The sequence below is a fragment of the Pteropus vampyrus genome, unplaced genomic scaffold (genome assembly GCF_000151845.1).
Source record: "Pteropus vampyrus isolate Shadow unplaced genomic scaffold, Pvam_2.0 Scaffold171, whole genome shotgun sequence".
NCBI lineage: Eukaryota > Metazoa > Chordata > Mammalia > Chiroptera > Pteropodidae > Pteropus > Pteropus vampyrus.
The window spans coordinates 3,476,941-3,497,559 of NW_011888952.1; the positions used below are offsets into that span (position 1 = coordinate 3,476,941).

General features: G+C 44.9%; 1 protein-coding gene across 4 annotated transcripts in view; it reads left to right on the plus strand.

Moving 5' to 3' along the window:
- SRGAP3 (SLIT-ROBO Rho GTPase activating protein 3) overlaps nt 1–20,619 on the plus strand; it is a 248,120-nt gene that overhangs the window by 159,234 nt on the left and 68,267 nt on the right. For all 4 annotated transcript variants that reach the window (XR_002782861.1, XM_011370649.2, XM_023536894.1 and 1 more), the window contains 6 exons: nt 2,974–3,036; nt 9,768–9,953; nt 13,954–14,082; nt 15,946–16,167; nt 17,790–17,891; nt 20,175–20,372. Coding sequence is in view for 3 of the 4 variants with exons in the window: in XM_011370649.2 (XP_011368951.1) it covers nt 2,974–3,036; nt 9,768–9,953; nt 13,954–14,082; nt 15,946–16,167; nt 17,790–17,891; nt 20,175–20,372 (900 nt within the window). In the remaining variant the exon portion in view is untranslated. The remainder of the gene's footprint in view (nt 1–2,973; nt 3,037–9,767; nt 9,954–13,953; nt 14,083–15,945; nt 16,168–17,789; nt 17,892–20,174; nt 20,373–20,619) is intronic.

Below are 20,619 nucleotides of genomic sequence, written 5' to 3' on the forward strand. Positions count from 1 at the left end.
AAAATAAAATGCCTTGAGTCAGTCCTGTGCAGTTCAGTAACTATTTGCTGAGCACTGACTCTGCGGTGGGCCTCATGCTTGGTGCTGAGGGGGAAATGAGCAGAGACTCAGGCAGGTTCCATCTGGTAACTTACTGTGCCTTTGAGGACACACGAACCAGACCTGCAGCCCCTCCGTATCCAGTCCACCCTCTGCTCACCACCATCTTCATCTTCCTGAAGAAGCACAGCTCTGATCATCATACTGTCCTGCTCAAAAACTTTCAGAAGTTTCCAGTTTCACTCTGAATGAAGCCTGCACTCTATTAGCTTCTGTGGCCAGGCCCAGCCTCCATTCTAAGCTTATCTTCTGCTCTTCTGTTGCTGTGCCTCTCTCTTTGTAAACCAAACTTTTACCTATTCCCACCCAGTCTTTGTGCCTTTGCTCAGGCAGGGCCGTCTGCCTAGAATGCTGCCTCTGTCCAACCATACAAGGTGAGATGGCTCTGGTCCCTCCATGCTCTTCATTACTATATACCACATCATCTCATCTTTCACTGTTTTGTGGCCCTGTCCACCTCCCGCCTTAGAAGTATTTAGTTCCTGACTCTCAATCCCACCAAACTGGGAGATTCTTAAGGGAAGAGTTAATAAAAAAATGCAACTTGTATTCTATTTTCTGGGAAACTTTCTAGCCTTGACCCTGGTATCCAGTAGGTGTCAGTTCAGCCTGCACTTCTGTTTCCCAAGCTCTTCATTGATGCCAAGTGCTGCCATATGTGTTATCTCTTTTCATTGTCATAGGGACTCCATGATACCTGTGACATCATCCCATTTTTATAAATAAGGAAACTAACGTTTAGAGGACTTGTCACTTCATTCATTCATAGATTCATTCTACTAACATATTTAATGAGTAACCACTATGTGACAGGCTCTGTGGCATTGCAGGGAGGAGAGGGGAAGCAAACGTGTAGATTGGCTACCCCACATACTCTGACACCTGACTTTAGCATCTAGCAGAATGATTAGGGAGCATTCTTGGGATCTGCACCTTGACAGGGAAGGAAAAGGAGCAGCTGAAGTCAAGCCACAATGCAGGCAGCCTTACTGAAAGTCTTAGCCAGCCCTACGGGGAGTTCTACAGACAGAGCCACCCTTTAGAGCTGTCTGGGTTAGATGGGAGAGGCAGGTCTCTATGCCCCACACAGACCCATCTTTGGATGAGGTATCAGTCTTTGGAAGGTATGTCACCTTGTCCTCTCAGGCCATCCCTGAAGGGTGCTCTTGGCTAGAGGCTGTCTGCTGCCAGCCCTCCCAGCAACTGGGGAAGCTTAACATCTACCACACAGAAAAAGTCTCTTTGATCTCATGGGATTTACATTTAAGTGTTGGAACAAATGACAAATGAATGAACAGATAAACAAGCAAGATCATTACACTTTCTTTTATAAGTAATGAGTGTTTATTTTACAGATGAGGAAGCTGAGGTGTGGGTAGTTGAAATAGCTTAGTGGCTGTGGCTCCAAAATTCAGCCCTTTCTACTGTCTAGCTAGGCCTGCGCTAGTTACCTGGATCCTCAAAAGTCAAGCTGAAGAGCTGGATCTCGATCCTGTAGGGATTGAGGAGGCTTTAGAAGGACACTGGGAAATACATTTCTAGGAAATTACACTGGCATGGGCATGCAGAATCGGAGACAAGAGTCAGGGACTTTGTTAAGGGACAGCTTCAGTAATCTGGGTCCTGCAGTGATGACATGCCTGTTCTGGGACTGGAGGTGATAAATCTGTCTTTTAGGATGCTTTTTGGCTGCAAATGACAACCCCAGCTTAAAGTGGCTTAACAGATATAACCACAAAAGTTGAAGTTCACTGGAAGGAAGGCTGGTCTCTGCCTTTCATCTGATGGTCATGCTTGAGGCTGAGGGAGCTGAAAGGGAGAACAGGATGACTCAGCTGTCAGGTAGCAGAGATCAAGACTCCCATTTTCAGTATGGAAATTTCACATGATGATCCAGGCAGACAGGGTGAGTATTTACAGTAGTAGTAGTAGTAGTAGTAGTAGTAATAATAATAATAAAAAAAAATAAGTACATACATACATACATAAAGTAACAGAATCTTAGATTCTTCAGGCTAGATGGAACCTGAAGAGAATTTGTTTTCTGCATCATATCTCTCAATATACTAAACATGTAAGTCACCGGTGATCACAGAAAAAGGATTGAGGTCAAATAAACTGCACATGACAGCTCCCCCACCCCGCTTTATAAAGTCCATGCATATGAGGGTATAACAACCTATGAAACATTCTGCATTAAGAAAACCCATCTCACTTTATTTAACTAGCTTTCTCCAAAGGTATTTGGTCACAGAAGCCCCTGCCTCTTTTTAGTGTGGCACTTAGCAGTGACCTCCAGACAATGCTTTGGAAAGTATTTCTTTAAGTTTTTATTTCATAGATGCGGTAACTGAGTCTTTACGGCCACATGGCCAGTTGGTGACACAGAGGAGGTGAGGACCTCAATTTCCTGCCAGTGATCCAGAGGGCTATCTGTTTACCTGAGCTGCTCATGATGAATTGAGATGTTAGATCATTATTTCTCAAACTGTATTATATGGAACCCCACTCTCAGGAGATATTAATGAGTAATGAACTAGAGACATATGTTCTGGTCACATCAGTGTATGATACACAGAATTAAAGAAAGATGAACAGGTTGATTGGCTGTGGGATTTCTCAGAAGCGATATGACGATATCTCTGAGAATCACCAAGGTAGGGAGGTGATATGTGGGGTTCCCCAACATATAGGCTGGGGAAGGATTTATTTCATAGACATGAGCTGAGGAATTCAAGTCTAGATCAATGAGATTTATCTTGACTTCTGCTCCCCTTCCCACCCCGCACCAGGCATTCCTGCCCTTTTTGTGTTGAAACGGAAATTGGTCTGTGCAAGCAGCCACCTTCTGACATTTGTTCTTCTACATTTCAGAGCAAGGAGATTGGCCTGCAGATGCATGAGGAGCTCCTGAAGGTCACCAATGAACTCTACACGGTAAGTCTTGCTGAACTGCTGCTGCTGCTGCTGTTTGAGATTAGGTCCCTTTTCTTCAGTGGCCAGGGCTAGAGGGAGGCTAACCAGAGGTCTAGGAAGGCCCTGGGCCTTTTTGCTGTGTTGTGTGCCTGAGTGACAGTGGGTCATCACGGTGGGATTGTAATGACTTGTGACCCCAGCTTCTTATTCTGTACATCAGGGTGGGACCTTGGGCATGTTTAGTTTGTAAAAGTTCATGAGAGATTCAGACGACCTGCTAGCTGTGGGAATGTGTTACTTACCAAAGCAGAAGACACAAAGTTGGGGTGGAGGGAACACAACCACAATTGCTTCTGAGTAAGAAGTGTGTGTTAGGAAGTCAGGTAAGACATACAGAAGTCGAGGCCCGCTCCTTGCTGAGTGTGGGAACTTAGGCAGGCACATAGCTCATCTGGTCTCAGTATTCTCATCTGCAAAATGGAGCATCGTTCAGGGATTACATGAAGTGATGGGGTGGGGGGGGGGGTGAGCATGACTTGTCATCTCCAGGGAATAATTTCAGAACATCACAATTTGGCCGAGAACTGACCTTGCTACCTGCTTGGAGGTAAGATCTAACTGAACTTGGGATGGCTATTGGAGTCCACGAAGGTGAGTAAATGGGGAACATAAGATAAGCACACTGGTTATGGTGCAGAAATGTACTTGGTAAGTGGTGCAGCGGGATTTCCAACCCCAATCTGTCTGTAATCAGTTTGCTCTGTGGGGATCCCAGGTTGCCTCTCCTGCTGAGAATTCCCCTTCTCTTCCTCTCTTCCCCTCTGCTTCTTGGATTCTTATCCATCCAAAGGTACCAAACTCAAAACTCACCCTTGCACAGAAGCCCACATGGAGCCATCACTTTTCTGAACCCTCAATTAATCTCTCATGCATACACACACTATCCTCTCATTTCTTCACTCAACAAATATGTACTGATCACCAGCCACGTGCCAGCACTGCTGGAGGTTCTGGGCACACTGTGGAGAACATGGCTCAGGCCCCACAGGACTCGCGGTCCAGGCACTGACCGTCCCAGGCCATGTATCCAGCACATACTGTGCTCTGTCTTGGGCTGCTGTATCATCCGTTCACATACTTTACTGTCTCCCTGCCCAGATTCTAAACTCCATATAGGCAAAACCAGTTTCTTTCATTTATTCATGTATCCCTTCATCCCTCATCTGTTTCAACAAGCACCCTGGGAACACCAGGGATGTACAAGACACTTCAAAGACTAACACTTGAAGTGTTCACAGCCTGCCACTGTGCCTCTTGCAGCACCGGGTCCACAGCAGGCAGCTCCACATGCTTGAATTTAAATGAATTTTCGGGGCAACTACCAAAGACTCTGTGCAGTCAACAAATTACATTGGTGGTGGGGGAGGGATGTTGTTGGCACCCCGGTGCTCATTCCTCTGCAACAAGCAGCACCTCCAGTATAGTCACCAGATCAGAGGCTATAGAACTGCATCTCCTTCATTTTATTCTATTCCATTCCTTACTTTTTCTCCTTCCTTCCTCTCTCTCTTCCTTTCCTCCTTCCTTCTTTCCGTCCGTCCGTTCATCCACCCACCCACCCATCTTTGGGAATCAGCCTCTCTCCTTCTTTTAGTTTTGTTTCTCTCTGTGTGGTTTTCAGGATCAGGCAGCCTTCCTCTATGTGGTGACAAAGATGGCCTCCCCCTCACCCCCAACTGCAAACTCACTTCCTACCAGCTTAGTGCACCCTAGTGGAAAGAGAAAATGCCCTTCCTCATGTTTCCAGCAAAGCCCAGGGCTGTCTGTGATTGGCCTGGCTGGGATCATGAGATCCAATCTCTGTGGCCAGATTAACATGTTACTATTTGGCCAGGCCTGGGCCTCATGCCCACCCTCAGAATTGGAGAATGGTATCAGTTTCCCAGGAACCATGTGGACTGAGAATGGGGAGGGGAATTTTGCAGATTTCCTCAAAGAAAATCAGGAAGCTATTTCAGAAGAGGGAGGACTAGATGATCCTGAGCAGAGAAAAACAGCAGATGTCTACTGAGCGGGAGTAGCTGAGGGAGGACAAGGAAGTGGCTTCATTGGCTAGTGCTCAAACAAACCCCCGCTTCTCAAACCGGTTTGGCTCCTGCTCTTTCTGGGCTTAATGCTCGTATATCTCCCTTTTACTGGAATACTTTACCCCCACCCCAAGCCCTGTTGACCTACCTACTCTTTTTCAAAATTCAGTTTAGATGTCACTTCCTCCAGGAAGCCTTTCTTTTGTGCCCTGTCCCCTCATCATAGCACTTATCACACCATGTAATAATCGTTTATATAATTGTCTGTGTCCCTACTAGACTGTATATTCGATGAGACCCTGTCTTCTACACTGTAGTATTTCCTATTACAGTATCTAGCACATAATGACCATTTTGATAGAAATTTAATGATTGAAAGTAGAGCTGTCTCCCACCCACAACTATATTTAGTAGGTCAAAGGCAGTAGAACTGTACTTCCCCTATTTTACTCTCCCCTTCCCCTCCCCTTCTATTCACCCATCCATTTACCCTCTCACCCACCTATTTATCCATCTAGCTAGCCAGCTGTTTTTCATTCATTCATACTGACATATACTGATACTTGTTGGTTACCAGTCTCTGCTCTGAGGCAGGGAATATGATCGTGAACAAGGTCCTGGCCCTCAAGGACTTTGCAATCTAGTTGGGGTGAGACTGTTTATAAACATGCAAAATGAATAAATAAGATAGCGATTGTAAGTTCTACGGAGAACATAGACCACACAGAGTGTGGGTGGTCAGACTGAAATTTAAGGATTTCTCTTTTCTATCAAGGCTATCTTTGGCATACATTGGCTTAGAGTCTCACCCCCGCACGACTGTGGGATGGCCCAGGAATGGACTGCACTGAGAACCTATTTTCTAACAACCGATTCTTATCCTGCCCCAGCATGTCCCTTTATTGATGCTGTCAAGAAGTTCCTCGGTGAACCTCTGCATCCATCTCTGCTTCCTTCCCAGCTCAACGCTACTGTCAGCCAGTTACTTTACAGTTGCAATTTATGGAGCACCTTCCTATCTACCTCCCATATGGTCTTCACTAGACAGCACAGAGAGGACAAGCCTCTGCCAGTCACCCAGCAAGTAGTGGGAGTGTTGAGTCTCACAACCAGGTGTCCTTGGTCCCTGTCGGGTAGAGGATCCTTTCATCCCTATTTTGTGGTTTCCTCATCTGTAAAGCAAGGACCACATGGTGTCTACCTCATAGAGTTTTTGTGAAAATTAAATGAATTACTATATGTAAAACTAAGTGCTCAGTAAACGTGAGTTGCCGTCATTGCTGTTATCATTATCACACTGCCTCCCAGAAGTGGGGTAAGGATTAACTGAAATATTCTGGGGATAATATAAAGAGAGGTTACAGACTCTGAAGTAACAGATAAATTTAAATACTTAACACATCCTGGACTGGCAACACATTGTAGACTGGCAATATTGAGCAGATTGTTTTGGTTATTTAACTATGGGCCTTTCATGCTGAATCCAATGATTCAGGCAATTAAATGAAGGAAATATCTAGAGGATTTGGGGTATAGATAGTTAGCTCATTTCAGAGTGGTCCCCAGCTGTTGGACTTAAGTCACGTTGGATGATCTAGTTCATTGATATTCTTGGGGCCAGGAATTACCAATTGGATCACATAGTACTTGGCCCCAGAGTCGTCAGGGGCATGGTCTCGAAACGCAGGATTTTTGGAATGCATTTCAGAGACTGCAGTGGGAAGTTTGGTTTGTGGAAGAGCAGAAAGAGTGCTCTGTCATTCAAGAAGAGTAGGAAACTAGGCAAAGGAAAATGTGAGAGGCTAAGAATACCCAGCTGGGATGCTGACCTTGAGTGAGTAGATGGATACATGCATGGATGATTAGATAGGAAGGTCTAGCCGCAAATAGAAATGCTCTCTCTTTTTCTGAACTACCCAATATAGATTAGTGGTGAGATAAGCAGATCTCAGCAGCTGAAGTGGAAAGAAATGGATGCAGCAGGAATGATTGAGCACAGAAAACGGAGACATCCAGAAATGTCCACCACTAGCAGCGTGGTGGAGAAGCAAAGAAACCAGTGGTGTCCGCGACTGTGGCGGGATAGAGGAAAGTTTCATGAATGAGAAAGGCAGGGGGGTCCTGGAGACAGACTTTAGCAGCCATCCCCAACTCTTAGCCGCCTTATGTTCCTGGAGCCATGGCATAAAGAAGATGGTTGAAAATAGGCAACTGCTTTGGTTATGCATAAGCATGCAGTACTTCCTTTTGGCCACGAGATGTCGAGAATGTATCAATCCAGCACACTTTCTGGTCCCTTGAGTTTGTAAAATAAGCCTCGTGGAAATGACAAAAGGATTGGATGACATCAGCAAGAAGGGCTTCTCTAGAAGTTTTAGGACAACTGCAAATGAGCAAAAATTGGGCGAAATGCGGAAAACAGTTCTTTCCACCAAGACCTACAAAGAAAAATTGATTGCATTTTTTATTCATTTATTATTTTGCAATTTCAGGAGGTTTTCAGTATGAGAGAAGGAGGGAGAAACATGGTATAGAATAATTTTTTTTTGACAATATTCGATGTTCTCTAGAGTTTGTTAACATTTTCCTGAAGTCAAATGACTTCCAAGTTCTCAAATTCTCAGCCCAGACATGGAGGAGGATGATGGTGGCGATGGTAGCAGTTAATGCCTACGTGGCTCTTACCAGCAGGTGTTGTTCTCAGCACTTTACAAAAGTTAATTCATTTATTCCTCACAACAAACCTATGATGTATGTGCCATTATTCCCATTTTACAGATGAGGAAGGAGAGGTCAGAGAGGTTATGACTTGCCCCAGGTCACACAACTGGTAAATGGCAGCATCAGGATTCAGCCCAGACATTTGTACCCAGAGTCCATATTCTTACCTACCATGTTCTACAATAGATGGTGCCCCCAATGACTCCTGATCTCTGGCGAACAGAACTTTCTGGACAACAGATCGATATGTGATTTAAGGATAAGAGTCACAGAAGAATTCCTCATTCTAATAAACTCACTTCACAGAACTTAATGAGAATGAATGAGGTTATAATGTTGGCCGGTATTTCATTGCAAGTTCCTTGATTTTAGAGGTCCTTGTTAGGCAGGGACATAGCTCTATCAGCTGTTGTAATTATCCAAACAACAAAAGAAAATGAACAAGGTTCAGGAGCCATGGATTCCAGAAATTTCTTGTGTTTCTTAGCATAGAAAGATGATCACAACCTTGATATTGCAAAGGAAAAGTATGCTTCCAGTTGAGGACCAGGAGACAGGAGACTGTTGGTATGGGACAGCCCACTTTGCTCTAAGGCTGCCAAGAGTATTCACATCTGCCGAGAAAATTGTCATCAATTAAGGAAACAGTATGATGTGGTAGAGAAAGTGGTGGATTAAAAGTCAGAAACCAGATTTCTAAATTTGGCTATATACTTACCTTATGACTCTTTATTCTACTGCTAGGTATTTATCGAAGAGAAACGAAAACATATATCCATACAAAGAATTGTACATGAACATTCCTAGCAGCTTTACACAACTGTAAACAACTCAAATAACTATCAACATATGAATAGATAAGCAAGTTGTTGTATAGCCATACAAGGGAATACTACTCAGAAATTTAAAAAGAACTTCTGATACATACAACAACATGAGAGAATCTTTAAAAAATTGTGCTGAGTGAAAGAGGGCAGACCCTAAAGATTTTATACTCTACGATTCCATGTATATGAAGAATACACAAAATCAATCTACAGTAACAGAAAGCAAATCAATGATTGCCTGGGGCTGGGGTGTAGGGAATGGGGATCAATGGCAGAGGGACAGGAAGGGTCTTTTTGGTGTGATGGAAGTGCTCTGTATCTTGATTGTGGAATTGGCCACATGGACGTAAAGTCTGGAGACTGTGCTGATAATACTGTATGATCTTGCTTGAGTCACTTTGCTCTTTTGGGCCTCAGTGTCTCTATTTGTAAAATTTGGTGGTTAGATTAGATGACACCTAGGACTTCCTCTGATTCAAAAATTCCCTTGTTATAACAATATCCAACTTTTATTATGGAATAAGAGTAGCCAAGTACAATTTGCTTTATGGGATTTCATTTTATAGCCAAGGATGAGTTTATTTCAGAGAGCATAGAAATTTATTAAGTTACCAAATAATACTCCTTTCAGGGAAAGAGACATTTGCAGACCAATTTTACTTGAGGAAACAGCTGAGAAAACTAGTTGTATGTGAGTAAGAAGGATGTTCCCATGGAAGCCCCATGAGTACATAAAGAGGGGCTTTCCCAATGATACTGGGGGAAGGGGAGAGGGACACAAGTGTCATGGTTGGCAGGCTTAGAGAGCACAGCTGAGAAGGGCCACATTTGCCTTATCACCTCTAAGACCCCTAAATGCTTGGCGGCTGTGGTTGTCCTTTAAAATTTCCTCTTTACTGCTCCATTCCTGGCACTTAGTAAGAACCTAATGATGGCAATGACAAAAATGATGATGAGTTTGTACAAAAGCAAAGAGCCATGGGAGCTCAGAGTATATTGTAGGAAGAGAGAGGGCTGAGCAGACTGGAGCTCAGAACTTGGGAGGGGACTGGGAGCACTAAGGCCGCCCACTCTGGGCCCTGCCAGGCTGCCGACTCCCTTACCTGTGTGTCCCCAGGTCATGAAAACCTACCACATGTACCACGCGGAGAGCATCAGTGCGGAGAGCAAGCTGAAGGAGGCTGAGAAGCAGGAGGAGAAGCAGTTCAACAAGGCTGGAGAGCTCAGCATGAACCTGCTTCGGCACGAGGACCGGCCCCAGCGCCGCAGCTCTGTGAAAAAGATTGAGAAGATGAAGGAGAAGGCGAGTGAGGACCCAGGCTGGGGCAGGAAGGGGAGAGCTGTGCTTCCCAACAGCCTCGGTTTCCCCCTTTGCATTCTAGGGCCATGAGGGTAGAACAGTGCTGCCAGCATCTGCTCTCTTAGAGGCCAGTGTCATGGAGGAGGCAGAGCTAGGCATGCCTCGCTAGCACTTGTGAGTCTGGCCTCATGTCAGGGTCAACAGTCATGAAGAGGCACTCAATTGACAAGAGAGCTGAACTGTGATGAGACTCATGCCCTGCGAGCACATTCTCCAATGAGCAGGAGTCACCAGGCATTAGCGGGGGTAGGGGCTTCCTCCAGGGGTCAGTTAGGGGGCTGGAAGGCTGATTGGGACTGAGTGTGTCTCAGAAAGAGTGAACAGCACTGGGCTACCAACCAGCACCTGGGACCTAGGTAAAGAATCATTCTGAAATTGCTATTGCCAAGGCAAAGATGGGTGTGATTTAGAATCCCTGCGTATTGGTACTAGAAAGTGCTTTAGAAGGACATGGTAAAGGGAATGCTAGTTTTAGAGTCAGACAGTCTGGGTTTTGAAAATGCCACATTTATAACACCTCTCTGAACTTCAGTTTTAAAATCTGACAGTGATGGCAAATAAATCTCCCCTCGTGTCAACTCTGATCAATTGGTAGTGGCTGTCCATAGCTCCGTTGAGGATTGTGAGCCCTCTCCAGGCTTTAGCTAAAAACAGTGCTGTGATCTATAAATGATGTTTGTCATGGCCAGGGAATTTAGAGGGGCACTGCATATGCTGCTCTTTTGTCATCATAGATTAGGTGACTTCTGAGATTCCTTTCTTCTTAAAAGGGCTGTGATTTCTTGTTGATTTCTCTGCATTCATTAATTCCATGCAATCAGCAAACATTTCTTGAGCTCTTTCTATGTGCCAAACATTGCACCAGATGTTTATTTGGGCTTCTATGAGATGAATTGTAAGATGATATGATCCTACAGCTCTTAAAAATTATAGGAGATTTAGTGGAAACAAGATCCAACAGGACCTTAGTAAGCTGGAAAAGTAACCAGAGGCAAATAAAATAAGACTTCAGGGTAATTTGCAAAGGCAGTGAAAAATAGGCTTCACAATCATCAGACAGAGGCTCAATTAAAAAATAGGCGAAGGATTTGAATAGACATTCCTCCAAAGAACATGTATGAGTGGCCAATTAGTATATGAAAAGATTCTCAGCATCACTAGTCATTAAGGAAGTGCAAATCAAACCCACAATGAGATACCACTTCATACCCACTAGGAAGGCCAAAATGAAAAAGGCAGACAATGACAAAAAGAAAATGAGGATGTGGAGAAAGTGGAACCCTCATACACTGCTGGAGGGAATGAAAAATGGTTCAGCCACTTTGGAGTTCCACAAAATGTTAAACATAGACTAAGTTACCATATGACTCAACAGTTCCACCCTTAGGTATCTACTCTAGAGACATTAAAACATATGTTCACACAAAAACTTGCACACAAATGTTCATAGCATTGTTCATAATAGTCTAAAAGTAGAAACAACCCAAATGTCTATTAGTTGACGAATAGGTGAATAGAATGTGCTCTATCCACCCAGTGGAATGTTATCCAGCCATAAGAAGGAATGGACTCCTGAGTCATGCTACAACATAGATGAGTTTTGGAAACAGCGAAAGAAGCCAGTTACAAAAGGCCACATATCGTAGGATTCTATTTATGTGAAATGTCCGGAATAGATAAATCCATAGAGACAGAAAGTAGATTAGTGGTTGCCAGGGCCTGGGGCGGAGGAGAATGGGAGTAACTGCTAATGGCTGCAGAGTTTCTTTTTGGGGTGATGAAAATATTCTAAATTTAGATAGTAGTGATGGTTGTACAAATCCGTGCATATACTAAAAAGAAAGAAAGAAAGATAAGACAGTCAGGCAAGGAATTACAGAACTACAACATAGCGGGGTATATAGAGGGAGTAGAGAGAGTACTGCCCGGGAGCCTGGAAACTAATTTTTTGTTCAGAGTTGTATATTAATTAGCCATTTGACTCTTGGACAAGCTAGTTTTCCTCTTCAGTTCTTTACCTATAAAATGGATGAATTAAACTCAGATACCTATAATATCCTTCCCAGCTATAAAATGTTATGAGTTCATGAAGGGCTAAAAATGGTCTCATGGTCACAGAAGCCCCCTGAGTATGGGTCAGGAGCATCAAAACTCTCTGTGAGGGTTGGGTACATGGCTGGTACAGGGTGTGCCTGCCGGAAATCTGTTTCCAGAAATTCCCAGAATAAGTGGATCCTGAAGAAAAATCAGAGGAGATCTCTGGGGACACCTACTAAAACGCTGAGAGATCTCAGTCTGGAATAGGGAGGTTTAAGGGTACTGAGGTGAAGGAGGAAACCCTGTTTCTTTTTATCCAGCAGCTGGATAAAAAGGGCAAAGAGACACCTCTCCAACCCATGCACTCTGTACTCCTTCCTGCCCAGCTGGCCCAGAACAGAAGCTGCTTCCCCGAGAGGCAGTCTGGCTCCTAGCCAAGACTGGCCCCTCTGGCTGCCCCGCTCTGCCTCTTCCCCACTGCTCACACCGAGACAGCCAGGCATTTAATGCCTGCCCTGTGCGGGGACTATTCTGGGTACTGCAGGTCCAGCAATGAACAAGGCAGGTTAAGCCCCTGACTTCATAGAACCTGCTTTTTAGAGGGGATAGCAAATATCAATAAGTATACAGAGAGGTAAAAAATATAATTTTGGCTGGTGAAAAGTGCTTTTGAAGAAAAATAGATTAACCCAGATATCCTTCAGTGGGTGAATGGTTAAATAAGCTATGGTAAATCCAGCAATGGCATCTTAACTAATTATTTAAGATCTAAAAAGAAATGAGCTAGCAAGCCATGAAAAGACACATAGGAAACCTTAAAATGTATATTACTAAATGAAAGAAACCAATTTGAAAAGGCCACATACTGTATGATTTCAACTATATTATATTCTGGAAAAGGCAAAACTATGGAGACAGTAAAAAACAAAAGAGGTTGCCAGGAGTCAGAGGGAAGGAAAGACAAGAAGGCAGAGCACAGCGTGTTTTTCGGGCAAGGAAGCTATTCTGTATGATATTATCATGGTGGATAGATGTCATGTACAACACCAAGAATGAACCCCGAGGCAAACTATGGACTCTGGGTGATAATTATTAATGAATGTACCATTCTGGTGGGGATTGTTGATAATTGGGGAGGCTGTGCATGAGGGAGGAAGAAGGTATGTGAGAAATCTCTGTACCTTCCTCTCAATTTTGCTGTGAACCAAAGATTGCTCTAAAAAATAGTCCTGAAAAAATTAAATAAAAATGAAAATAATCACTAAAAATTCAATAAAGATAAATAAATTTAAAAAAAAAATAGAGCAAAGCAAGGGAATAGAATGTGGGAGAGGCTGTGGAGGTGCTGGCAACACATTTTGTACAGTGTTGCTGTCTGAGGCCTATCAGACAGTGTGACCTTGGATAAGGACCTCAATGACATCAAATCATGAGACTTGGAAAGATGGCCTGCCAGGCAGTGGGAACAATTAGTCTGAAGGCCTAGAGGCAGGAATGAACTTGGCCTCTTAAAGGATGGGCAGAGGAGGCTGGCAATGAAGGGGAGGATAGAGGAGGAGGGGCTTGAGAGGTGGATGGAAGCCAGGTCATGGAGGGCCTCACAGGCCATTGTCACAGTTTGGACAGCCTTTGGGGGCAGTTTTGTGAGGGCCTCAGGAGATCTTATTGATATTGTTCTGGGGGAGACCAGTAAAGACTGCTGCTTATCAATAGTGCTGTTGTTGGTTGCACGTGGGCAATGTAAGTGAGCTTTTTGAGTACAGGGCCCCAAATCTTACTCACCTAGCATATGGAGTAAGGCGTTCTAGAGGTGTGTGGTAGATTGAATTGCAGGCAGTGACCACAGAGAAAATCCCCCAACCCTGCCATTAATGGCTCAGCTCTCACATTTCTTTTCTTCTTCCAGAGGCAGGCAAAGTATTCTGAGAACAAGCTGAAGTGCACAAAGGCCCGGAATGACTACTTGCTGAATCTGGCAGCCACCAACGCAGCTATAAGCAAATACTACATCCATGATGTCTCCGACCTAATCGATGTGAGCACCTGGGGAGTCTGGTGCTGAATAGGGTGCCACATCCAAGCTGGCGCAAATCGTCGCCTGAAGGAGGGGCTGGCCCTTGTCTTTAGTTGACATGCCAGGGTGGATGGGAAGGGCAGTGAGCCTGTAGGGCCTGGGAGATGAGTTTCTTCTTCAGTGGGTAGAAGTGGGCCTCTGCTGGCTCCCGCATAGTTGGGCCAGGTAGCCATGTATTCAGCGTACGCTTCCCAGGTACCCTACTCTACACCAGGTCCTTTGCTGCGTTTGGGGGTATGGGGTGATTGTCCGCTGTTCATGCCCTTGGGATTTCCCAAAGTGGTACAGATGTTTATATGTTCAGCTCTCCCAGGTCTAGACTGCCAGATACACACACACACACACACACACACACACACACACACACACACACACACACACACACGAAAGAAAATAGTGAATAAATCAGAATTATACTTGACCCTTGAACAATGCAGAGGTTAGGGGTGCCGAACGCCTAACCCCTACTCAGTCAAAAAATCTGCATATAACTTTTGACTCTCCCAAAACTTAACTATAGTCATCCTTCAATATCTGCATGGGGATTGGTTCCAGGACCCCATGCGGATACCAAAATCCACAGATGCTCAAGTCCCTTATATAAAATGGCATAGAACAACACATAAAGTTGGCCCTTCACACCCAGATCAAAAATACTGTTTCAATTCATGGTTGGTGTAATCAGAGGATGCAATACCCAGGACATGGGAGGCTGACGGTATATTTATTTTTAAAAATCCATGTATAAGTGGATCCACACAGTTCAAACTTCTGTTGTTCAAGAGTCAGCTGTATACAGATCAGCTTTATTGGGGAGCTTATCTTGGGAGAAATCAGGCAGTTTAAGAAAAAGGAGAATGGAACACTGACTCCTTAGCACCAGCTGCTCAGGACATGCTGCAGGAACAACCAGGCTTGGAGAAAGAACGTTGTGAGCGGCATCATCAGGGAGACCTTCTGTGTTGGAGCTGGGATTGCTTCTCGTGTCTTCCGCAGGAATCTGGCCCTGTAGATGCTCAGTAAAGATTCCGTACTGGTGGATGGATCTTTTTCCTCTGGCCCTGGTGCATCCCATCAGGAAGCAAGGAAGGCTGCGGGAGGGGCACATTATCACCATCCCCAAGAGAGGGAGCTGCTCTGCCCTGCCTGATCCTTCCCTTGCCTGAGGCCAGACCCCTTCTCTGTCTGACAACTTTCCTTTTCACTCCTTCCAGTCCTTTCATTGTTTACCAAATTTTTGTTGAATACCTACTAGCTCTAGGTCTTGAGGCTCTACAGTAGACTAGAGTCAGCAAGCCTGCCCTCAAGGAGCTTATCTTGCATAACCCTGACAAGTTAACAGGCAATTGCAATGCAACACAGTGGGTGTCACAGTGAGGGAGGTGGAGGGAGATGTGGACCTTTAGAGAAGGGACATTGAACGTAAACCCTGAGTATGGAGAACATCAAGGAAGACTTCTTAGAAGAAGTGACCTTGAAACTGAAACATGAAGGAAGATTATTTAGGCAGAAGGAGAGAGGAACGGTATGCCAGGCAGAGGGAATGCATGTATAAAGGCCTAGAGATGAGAAAGAAGGTGGTAAACTTGAGAAGGTGAGATGCATTCTACTGTTGTTCAAATTGCAACCCCTAATTCCCCCTGAGGGCTCTGGTGTGATTTGTGTGGTAAGATTCCAAAGTGCCGGAGGGCCTCCAGGTTGAAAGATTTGACTGTGGAATGAGAGATAATCGTAAGTCACCATGGTGGGAAAGGAAATGCCAGTGGTCCCACCTCCATGTCGCAGCCCTCACCCGCACCTTTCTGTTGTGTGGCTCTTCCCCAGTGCTGTGATTTGGGCTTTCATGCCAGTCTGGCCCGTACTTTCCGGACCTACCTCTCAGCTGAGTACAACCTGGAGACCTCTCGCCATGAGGGGCTGGATGTCATCGAGAACGCAGTGGACAACCTGGATTCCAGAAGTGACAAGCACACCGTCATGGACATGTGCAACCAGGTCTTCTGTCCCCCACTCAAGTTTGAGTTCCAGCCCCACATGGGGGATGAGGTAGGTTTCTCACATGAGCTCATGCTTGAGGCTGCTTCCATCTGTTCTCCCATGTGCTCCCAGAACATCTGTAAGAGGGAAATGTCAGTCCCCATTCTATATGCAGGATATTTATCTCAGAGGCCTGAGGTCAAGTTCATGGTTCAAGGGCTTCCTAAGCCAAGGAATTTACCACTAATACCCTAACCTTGTTGGCTCAGGTTCCCCACTTGCAGAGTGCAGGACCTTAGTGCTCCCTAAAATCCCTCCTAGTTATGTCTAGAAGACCCTAAGAAAGTCCCATGTCTGCACAAAGTCATCTCACATTCTTCCCTTGTATCACAGCCACTTTGGCCAGCATCCTCAGCAGGGCACTGCCTGGCCTCCAATACAGAAAGCATACCACCAGCTGAGTTTCCTTCAGTGGTTGTGCTGCTCAGACCCTTGCTACGTTCTGGAAAACAAAATGTGGGAGAAGGCACTTGTCGCTGGCCCCACGGCAGTATACTGGTTACTCAAGTTTCACAAAATACCTTATGCAAATAGCTCCTTGAGGTTTTCCATGTCAATCTCTGCTCTCTCTAGGGCTCAGGCCCTGCTCCTGGAACTGATGGAGGACAGACACCAGATGTCATATCTGCCTCCCCATCTCCATCATCTCTCCTCCCCATGGACATGTGCACAGAACTTTCTCCTAGTGGCTCCATTCTCTCCACCTAGATATATCCCACCCATGCACATGGGAGTTGGAGGGACCAGACCCTGTCAGCCCTGGATCCCTTGGGAGCTCTGCAGGGCCATCTGCTGCCCTTGCTTGGCAGGGTGATACAAGGAGGCTCCTTAGCAGATGGCATTTACTAGACACTCCACATGGTTCTACTCACTTTCGTCATTTATAAAAGAGATGCCTTCTGCAGGGCTTCCTACAGCTCCTGCCCTATCCCTCTGCCCTCATGTCTCGCCCTTTTGGCCCATCATCTGGGCCTAGAAATTCTGACCTCGTGGTTACCGCTGATGACTGCGAAGTTTGGGTTGCCTCGTTAGTGGGAAATAACTAGTAAATAACAGAGTCCTGCTGTCCCTTATGATCTCAGTTGAATCATCCCAAGTAGCCCACCCACAGGTGGTAACAGAGCCCTGGGTGAAATGGGTATAGGAAGAACGGTTTTTCTCCCCACTCTTCCCCTCCCCCACCTCTCTCCCAGTCAACCAGCTGGGGAAGAGGGTCTACGAGAGTGAGACTGCCTCACAGTTGGTTGGTCTCTGAAGTATCTTCCTGCTAGAGAATAGGAGCACTCTGCTAATTGTTCCTCAGTCATTATTCTTTTCACTGGCTTCCCTTAGGCAGTTGCTTTCCTACCACAACTTTCTACCTGGAAATTAACTAACCAGTCTCAGTTAATGAGATTATGTCAAAGCTCTTAGTAAACCTTCAAGAGTATACAATGTAGAAGACCACAACTGAGAGGCCACACTTTGCAGTGTGAGAGGGTGGCTCCTGGTTCCCGTCTAGAGTTACCGGGTATAAGCTATGTGACCTTGGACAGGTCATTCAACCTCTAAGCAGTGATAGCTCCTGCCCTAGCTCCACACAGGAGATGAAGGCACTGGGCAACCATAGATGGGGGCTGTCATTTTTACAGGTGTGCCAGGTCAGCGCTCAGCAGCCCGTCCAGACAGAACTGCTCATGCGGTACCACCAGCTGCAGTCCAGACTGGCCACTCTCAAGATAGAGAATGAGGAGGTGAGTGAGCCCCTCTGCCCTGTAACGGATTTCCTTACAAAGGCCTACCTTGTCTTGGGGAGTCCACTCTTGCCATAGAACACATAAGAAAGTAGGGTTCATCTGTAAGATGGACTATTGCACAGCCATTAAAACCATGCACACCAAAAAAATTTCATGCTAAGGAATGCTCATAAGATGTTAAGTTAAAAAAAAAACAAAGAGGAAATAAAACTGTTCGGTATTATCATAACTAGGGTACACTAGAGCAGCAGTCCCAACCTTTTTGGTACCAGAGACCAGTGCTCCTGTGAGAATCTAATACCTGATGATCTGAGGTGGAGCTGAGGCAGTGATGCTAGCCCTGGGGAGTGGCTGCAAATACAGATGAAGCTTCGCTCGCTTGCCTGCTGCTGCTCACCTCCTGCTATGCAGCCCAGTTCCTAAGAGGCCATGGACCAGTAGACATTCGTGGCCCGGGGTTTGGGGACCCCCGCGCTAGAGTATGTGCATATGTATCTGTGTATATTCACAGGCATAGAAAAGACTGGAAGGAAATACTTCAAAATGTTATTTATAGTTATGTCTGGGTTGTGGACTATAGGTGATTTCTGTTTTTTTCTTTGTGTTTTTCTCTATTTTCTGCAATGAGTTTGTATTATTTTTATCATCATAAATAATCATAGTTATTTAAAATTATACAATTAAATAAACAACCCAGGGCACACTGAATGTGTCATGGATTCTGAGCTCCAAGGTATTTCTGTCTTACTGTGGCCAGCATACCTTCCATGCAGCTGGTGATGGGGCTAGGTGGGGAACATCCTATTCCAGACTAGATGTCTCCATGTAGGGAGTATGTCGACCAGCTGGAGGACACCAGGATATGGGAAGTGTCAGCTGAGATCATGGGCAGGTTTGTCTTTAAGAAGGGCATTCATGGCTGGAGACGGGGTGTCATAGTTTCTATCTTCACATCTCAAGAGGACTGTCCTGGGCAGAGAGGGCTGGTTTGCTCTGTGTCTGCACAAAGAACAGAGCTAGGACGAACGTGAGACAGATTGTTCAGGATGATGACAAATCAAAGCAGTCCCTGGGGGGAGGTTATATGGCGACGAATTATGTATTTGTTTTTAAAACTTGAGGAGAGAAAGGAGATGAACCTATATATATTCCTGCTCCACATCTTTCTTCAAAGCATTTTAAATTGTTTACATGGAACAGTATATGGATAATAATGTTAATGGAATTTAAATTGGAAATCAGGGCCACAGAAAGAATGAAGCAAGTGTTCCTTTGTGTAGGCTGTTCATGACCATGGAGATGCTTAATTTTGAACCCGAGTTTCTGTCAGGTAGTATTAGAAAGAGCTGATTCATTCCTTTATTTATTCAAGTATTTGTTCCCCAAATATGTGTCCAAACATTTATTAAGCACATACCGTGTGCTAAACATTGTGCTAAATGCAGAGTAAAGTGAGTGAGCAAGATAATATAGTACCTCCTCTCATGGAGTTTATATTCTAGTGAAAAAGACATAATAAAACACAAAAAGCAAACCAATAAATGAATGAATATGCAAAGTATTAGAGATAAGCACTACATTAAAAATGGTAGTCATGGGGGCCCGCAGTCACCAGGAGGTGACATTTAAGTTGAGATCTGAGTGACAAGAAAGAGGCTTTGAGTAACAATAATTTAATGACTAATTTATATACAATTTCTTCTGGGACTGTTTTGGAATGATGCTCCATCATTCTATAGGGTCAACCATTTAGGTACAAGTCAGTGAAGGAGTACTGTGAGGTGGGAGCTCATGTGCCTTGCATGTGTAACCTTCTGAGGGTCCCACTCGATCACAGGAGAGAGGTTGGAGTTTTAGAGAACTGACTAGACAGCGATGTCTCAGCATCTGTGTTCCTCGAGGTTCTCTTTTCTGTCAGGCTTTGGATAGGACTCAGACGGCAGATAGCTAGAGAATTATCTGCCATTGTGCTAAATGCAGAGTAAAGTGAGGATGGTTGCTCACCTTATCCAGACTTTGTCTCCTTCCTAAAGGATACCAAGAATATTTCTAGTGTTGTTCCTTCTCAAGGGACCTGCCATTGGAGGAGCTAGTTTGGGGCTATATAATCAGGTGTAAAGAGAAACAGACCTAAAAACCCAAGTTCCTTGTTTGTCACAATATTTTCTAAGGTTCTTTCTGGCAGAAGCAATCCAATAAAACGACTAGATTGGGCTACCTGGGAAAAGAATTTTGCATTCTGACACTGAAGGATTTTTGTTGACATGTTGTTTTTCCCAGGTGAGAAAAACCCTGGACGCCACCATGCAGACCTTGCAGGACATGCTGACTGTGGAAGACTTCGATGTCTCTGATGCTTTCCAACACAGTCGGTCTACAGAGTCTGTAAAGTCTGCCGCCTCTGAGACCTACATGAGCAAGATCAACATTGCCAAAAGAAGAGCCAACCAGCAGGAAACAGAAATGTTTTATTTTACAGTAAGTTTTGTCCTGGACCCAGAACCTGCTGCCTGCTCACCCGCTGGCATTGACTTTTGGGGAGCAGCCCAAGCTAGTGGGAGCCAGCAAAACCATGTGGGTCAGTTCGACCTAAAATTCTTCCAACATGCTTCTCAAATGAAGTTGCCTGGCTTGGCTTTTGTGAAATTCAGGAAGCAAATTACCAATGGATAGCTTTGGCATTGATCTTGAATTAACAGTTATTGCATCTTTCCTGTTATGGGGG